This window comes from Trachypithecus francoisi, unplaced genomic scaffold, assembly GCF_009764315.1.
Source record: "Trachypithecus francoisi isolate TF-2019V2 unplaced genomic scaffold, Tfra_2.0 Lachesis_group13, whole genome shotgun sequence".
NCBI lineage: Eukaryota > Metazoa > Chordata > Mammalia > Primates > Cercopithecidae > Trachypithecus > Trachypithecus francoisi.
The window spans coordinates 59,070,882-59,077,730 of NW_022681458.1; the positions used below are offsets into that span (position 1 = coordinate 59,070,882).

Consider the following 6,849-nt stretch of genomic DNA (forward strand, 5'->3'; position numbering starts at 1 on the left):
CATTGTTAATGCCTGCTTTGTAACATTTAGAATGAGGGCAGGACCTTGTCTGTTTTTTTCGTTGTACTTGGTGGATATTACTTAGAAAAATTTTTTTTTTTTTTTTTTTTTTTTTTTTTTTTTTTTTTTTTTTGAGGCGGAGTCTTGCTCTGTCGCCCACGTTGGAGTGCAGTGACCGGATCTTGGCGCACTACAAGCTCCGCCTCCCGGGTTTACGCCATTCTCCTGCCTCAGCCTCCGGAGTAGCTGGGACTACAGGCGTCCGCCACCTGGCCCGGCTAGTTTTTTTGCATTTTTTAGTAGAGACGGGGTTTCACCGTGTTAGCCAGGATGGTCTCGATCTCCTGACCTCGTGATCCGCCCGTCTCGGCCTCCCAAAGTGCTGGGATTACAGGCTTGAGCCACCGCGCCCGGCCAGAAAAATATTTTTGAGACCTCCCCATCCCTCAGAAAAATTTCCATTTTTTTCCAGTGCTCAAATCACATAGATTTTAAAAGGCTATGTTCTTACGCGTATTAAGAGAGGATGTTGAAAAATAGCCTTCCCTTCAAATTCTGTGTATAAATCTTCCATTTGTTGAGTACCTGTGAAGCATTAGCCTGCTGGCTGTTACCTCAGGAAATACCCAGAGATATAGAGAGATATTTCTGTCATCATTTACAGACATGGACATTTTAAGTTTAAGGTTTGATAAGAAAGCATTACTAAATATATTATAGATGGGCAACTTTGCGCTCATTAAAATCAGAGAATAATGTTCATATTGCGTCAGTTTTCTTGTTACCCTGGGAGATAGATTTATACTTTTGGAAAAGTGGCAAAATGTTTCAGAGATCTGACCTTCAGTCTGACCCAGTTGTTGGAATTGTGGCAATGATGACCCTGGTGATATGTGCTTGTGACTATTTTCTATTTTAAATTTCACAGCGCTGGGATATGAAGCTTCGTCATCTTGGACTCAGTAAAAGTGATTCTAGCAATAGTGATTCCACTCAGAGTCAGAAGTCTGGCAGGAACTCGAACCCCCGGCAAGCACGCAACTAAATCCCGAAATACAAAAAGTAACATCAGTGGACTTCCTATTAAGACTTACTTGCATTGCTGGACTAGCAAAGGAAAATTGCACTATTGCACATCATATTCTATTGTTTACTACAAAAATCATGTGATAACTGATTATTACTTCTATTTCTCTTTTGGTTTCTGCTTTTCTCTTCCTCCAACCCCTTTGTAATGGTTTGGGGGCAGACTCTTAAATATATTGTGAGTTTTCTATTTCACTAATCATAAGAAAAACTGTTCTTTTGCAATAATAATAAATTAAACATGCTGATACCAGAGGCTCTTTGCTGGAGTCCCCAGATGTTAATTTACTTTCTGCACCCCACTTGGGAATGCAATATTGGATGCAAAGAGAGGTTTCTGGTATACACAGAAAGCTAGATATGCCGTAAAACATACTCTGCGATCTAATTACAGCCTTATTTTTGTATGCCTTTTGGCCATTCTCCTCCTGCTTAGACTTCCAAATGTTTATAAAGGTAAAATGGCAGTTTGAAATCAAATGTGACACAGGCAAAGCAATCAAGCTCCAGGAAGCGTTTATGAGGAAACAACACACAAGATGAATTATTTTTGAGATTGGCAGGAAGCAAAATAAATAGGAGCTTAAGAAAAAACATTTTGCCTGATTGAGAAGCACAACTGAAACCAGTAGCCGCTGGGGTGTTAATGGTAGCATTCTTCTTTTGGCAATACATTTGATTTGTTCATGAATATATTAATCAGCATTAGGGAAATGAATTATAACTAGACATCTGCTGTTATCACCATAGTTTTGTTTAATTTGCTTCCTTTTAAATAAACCCATTGGTGAAAGTCTTTATTTTTTTCTCGTCTTTTAAAAGAAATCAGAATTGCCGTATTGACCAGAAAAGATTACGTACGGACATGCACCAGGGTGTTAGTTTTTAAAACTACATAGCTCTATAAAATGCTGTAGATTTAGATGATGAAATGTGCAGGGTTTGGTTTTGTTTTTTTTCTGGTGTATGTGTATCTGTATTTGTGTACATGTGTGTCTGTGCACTCACACCCAAGGTGGATTAAAATATAGGCCTGCAAACTGGCCTGCACGTTATCATTTGGATTTGTGCTGCTTAATGCTCAGTGAAAAATGTCTAGTAAAATGAATTATGGTTGTCAGGAGAGAGGTTATTTGACTTTTGAACCAATTGCACATTTCTCATTACCCAAGCTGCAGTGAGATCCCAGGGGCTGTGGTGAACAAATGATGCTTTTATACATGGTCCCTAGCTTACAACGATTCAATTTACAGTGCTTCAATTTAACAATTTTTTTACTTACAGTGGGTTTATCAGGATGTAACCCAATTTCAACTTACGATATTTTCAATTTAGAATAGGTTTATACAGATGTAACCCCATCGTAAATGGAAGAGCATCTGTACTTCCTTCCTCCAGCAGAGTTCCTTAGAGCCTTTGCCAATTACTTGAAAGTTTCATTCTCTGCCATTTACGTGTGTGTTATTAGTAGAACCAAATTTCTAAGCTGTGGTGTGCTGAAATTAAAATGCTTATGAAGCAAAAATGGTGCTATGTTTCCTTCTACAAGGATAATCAAGCAAGGATGAAATTCATTAGTGAACAAAAGTTTCCTAAAATGGTAAATAATCATCTATCCAAATGTTCTCTTTTAAAAGTGTGAGTTGGGTGTGGTGGGTGCACCTGTAATCCCCACTACTTGGGAGGCTGAGGAAGGAAGATGACGAGAGCTCATGAGGTTGAAGCTGCAGTAAGCTACGATTGTGGCCACTACACTCCAGCGTAGGTGATAGAGCATGACCCTGTCTCTGTAACAACAACAAAAATGTGAAAGTTGATTCTACAAATGAGTCATTCGTGTCATACCCAACTAAAATGGAGTCGGGAGGCCATCGGGAAAGGCACCCAGGTCCTGTTCAAGGAACTGATTTTGCAGTACAACAGAAAAGCCATGAAGACTTAACTCTAACCTTAAGATAAAGTTACCTAGTAGCTGCTGCCACTCACCAGTCAGAACTTGCCAAATCCTACAAGACACTCCTGGCTCCAGTGAACTTTCATTCAAAACCATTTAGATCACCTTCCTCTCTTCCCCAATAAAACCCTAGCCCTTTCTCTTTGTTCTTTGAACACATCTAGAGGCTACACTAGTTTGTGTGCCCAGAATTACAATTGTAATTCTTATATTCCCAAATAAACCCTTTACTTGGAGATTGATCTCGCTACATTTAAAGGTGACAGAGTAAGGGAACATTCCTGCCTTCTGATTGACTCTCTAACGCCAACAATTTCCCCAGCCCCAGAAGAAAACATTCCCACCTTTGCCTATAGGACTGCATAGTCTTTTGAGCTTCCAAAAACCACTTCCAAAGGGCTTGCCATCTGCTCGTTGTTGCTGTATTCTCAGATGGCAAGGACATCTCTTTTGAGGTGCTGTCATAGCCTTAAAAGGTGAGTTGGGTGTCACTGGGGAGTAATGAAGCACGACCGTGGAGGGACTGCCCCTGAGAATCTCTCTTCCTGGTGTGTAAATCTCAACTTGAGCCTGAGGACAGAGGGGTAGAAAGCAGTACTGGTGCCTCAGCCTATTTTCCTCAGGCCTTCTCACGTTAACTCTGAAAAGAAGGACAAGAATTGACTACGGGAGAGGTTTAAAGAAACTGTTATCTCAAATTCACAGCATCAACTCTCTCAAAGCACAGTAAGCAATGTTAAGTAAGGAACTCTTTTGATGTATAAAAGCTGCAGATGTTTCCAGCTTCTGCAGTTTTTTTGTGTGGGTGAGGGTTGGGTAGAGGGGGAATGATCAGTTTCTGTGTAGGAATTTGACACACTTTATGCTTAATATAAACAAAAGATGGCCAGATTCTTAGATTCAGCAGTTTTTTTTTTTTTAAACCACCTTCCATTTGGTGCCATTTTACAACCTACTGTTTTACCACTACCATCTATAGTGGCAATGTTTGATTTTGCTCATCTGTATGAGGCTTCTGTCAGCTGTTTCAACATTTCTAATGGTATAAAGTTCAAGAATAAAGTACATTTGGTTTTTCAGTTTGATAGCTACAATATCTTCATTAATAAACTGTGCAGACCTCTTTTGGGAGGATGGTATGATTTATCATGATGGTCATGTTTCTCATCAGACTGCAAAACCATTTCTACTCTAGTTGCCATAGTACAAAGACATCTCGCTAATGCCTCTCTACAGGGTTTTCATGCAGATACTAACTTTTAAAGCCACTAAAAATTTAATATACATGCATCTTTGTCAGGAACCTTGAGATTGATAAAATTTATATTTCTTTAGAAAATTGTATTCACCTTTAGGATTTTAATTTTCTCAGCCAAATAAAAGTCAGATGCATGCTGAATAAAGTAGCAAATATTTAAATAGCAGCAAACATGGATTCTCTTTTCATGGATACGTATTTTACTGTGTCGCATACGATGTAATCTGATTCAGTGCCATATGTTGCACCCAGTGTTCAGGGATGGGGTGAGACAAACTCTGTCTTTCCACATCTGTCACACATTAAGAAGGGAAATACAAAAGTGATAGTCACTGTGAGCGAATCGCACTTCCTATTACCTTCTGCAAAAAATTATTTGCTATTACATTTCAACAAGTAAAATGACTAAAAGTATTTCAAGATCGATATTTAGCACTGAGTTTTAACATATTTTAATACACAAAAATTCAAGAAGATGGTAAAAATAAAGCAGAGACTTCTAATATGGTGTTACTGAAATCCAGCCTATAAAATGTAAAAGTATGGTTCCCAGATGTATTAATATTAACAAAAACAGTATAGTCATACCTTTCATAATTGTCTGTTTGGGGTAATAACATCTAACAGTGGCAAGAACTCTACGAAACACTTGTGCATATGTTACCTCACTTATTCCTTGAAAGTTGTTGAAGTAGATGTTTTATTCCCATATAAGAGATTTTTTTTAAAATGAGGATTTAGAACTTCAGAGTTCTGTAAGTAGCAGAGCTGGGCTTTAGATCCTCATAATCTTACTTCCCAAATTATGTGTTTTCCACCACTGCAATTTCTGATAAAAAGGTAAATGCATCCTAGCATTGTAAGAAAAAGAAAAAGCATAGTGTCAGGCATATAGTGGTAGCTAATATTTCTTTTTTTTTTTTTTTTTTTTTTTGAGGCGGAGTCTCGCTCTGTCGCCCGGACTGGAGTGCAGTGGCCAGATCTCAGCTCACTGCAAGCTCCGTCTCCCAGGTTTACGCCATTCTCCTGCCTCAGCCTCCCGAGTAGCTGGGACTACAGGCGCCCGCCACCTCGCCCGGCTAGTTTTTATACTTTTAGTAGAGACGGGGTTTCACCGTATTAGCCAGGATGGTCTCGATCTCCTGACCTCGTGATCCGCCCGTCTCGGCCTCCCAAAGTGCTGGGATTACAGACTTGAGCCACCGCGCCTGGCCGGTAGCTAATATTTCTTAAACTGAGGTCTACCAACTATGTCAGAAAACCTTTATAAGAGTCCCAACTCTAATCCAAGATACTGTCACTTCACCTCTTCAGGTTTCCTCCCTTATTAAATCAGAATTTCAGTAGAATTATTTCCATACAGGATGGGTAGGTGAATTAAGTAATTTTAGGGGCATTAATTGTTTAAAAAATGTGACTCTCAGTTTAAAAAGCATTTTTTAAAGTTTCTGTTTTCCCTTGAATTTGGAGAAAAGTAAACAGTTAATCTTATTTAACAACACCTGGAAGAAAGTTGAAATTAAAAGTTGATAATTATTACAGATAAAACCAGAATGACTACTTCCATTGGGAACTCTCATTTCTCCTTTTTAGATTATGCCCCCTATTTTTCCCACCACCAGAGTCCTCCATAATCTAAAAAATCTATTCTACCTGACCTAATTCCCCCTGCTTTTCATTCATAAGTATTTTCACTATGACAGGAATTCAACATGTTAATGCAAGACAACTAAACATGTTTTTCTTTGGATGAAATGCAAACATTTGTCATGTTTTTACTTGGGTGGTTGTTGAGAACTTGAGGAGTTGTCCCATGAAGAAAGAAAGGTTGTGCTTAGGGAAGTTTGTCCAAAAAAAAAAAGGATTTGTGGACTGTTGAGGAAACTGACACAGAAATGAAAGAAAAGAATGTCCTACTAACCACAGGGATGTGGAGGGGAATGACCCCACTCATTACACAGTGGTACTGCGGCCACTCTGGCAAACAGCCACCATCGCCCTCCCCACACACTTAGCATCATGATGTGGGATTGATGTTATGATTGCAGGGTTGGACTTAGGATAGCCTGGGACCTCAGCAAGGATGGGTCGGGTGATGTCTGAAATATAGGTTAGCTCTGAGATGTTAAGAAGTCAACGAAACAGGGAACAAAGGATTTCTTGTTTATACTGGGTGGTAAACCTAATAAATAAAGCAAATCCAGTTCACTCTAATGTCTTTATTTCTACATTGTTTTGGTGATTCTGAGGGAATCATGGCTTCCCAGAGATGGTATCCCTGTCCTAGCACTGAAAAGCAGAATTTGAGTTGAACTCTGGGAAAACTTGGCAAAAGAGAGATCAGTATGAACAGAATTCCTATTGGAAAACTTTCTTTAGGACCTAAAACTCAAGTAATATGTCAAAGCTTTAAAAGATGCATGACGCTCCAGGTGAAGTCTTCTGCTAAAAAAACAACAAACATGTTTAAATTTGCCTTTTTCTTTCCCTCTCATTAATTGCTGGAATTGCCATGAGTCCCTTGCTCTGTGAAGGTTTCTCTTTCTTTGAA

The 6,849-nt window shown here is 39.0% G+C and overlaps 1 protein-coding gene across 2 annotated transcripts in view; it reads left to right on the top strand.

Annotated features, from left to right (window-relative positions):
• The window catches only part of FRZB (frizzled related protein), a 33,293-nt gene extending 31,411 nt beyond the window's left edge, over positions 1-1,882 (top strand). For both annotated transcript variants that reach the window (XM_033230948.1, XM_033230947.1), the window contains one exon: positions 929-1,882. In XM_033230948.1, coding sequence (XP_033086839.1) covers positions 929-1,045 — 117 coding nt within the window. In that variant the 3' untranslated portion in view covers positions 1,046-1,882. The remainder of the gene's footprint in view (positions 1-928) is intronic.
• The last annotated feature ends 4,967 nt before the right edge of the window (positions 1,883-6,849 follow it).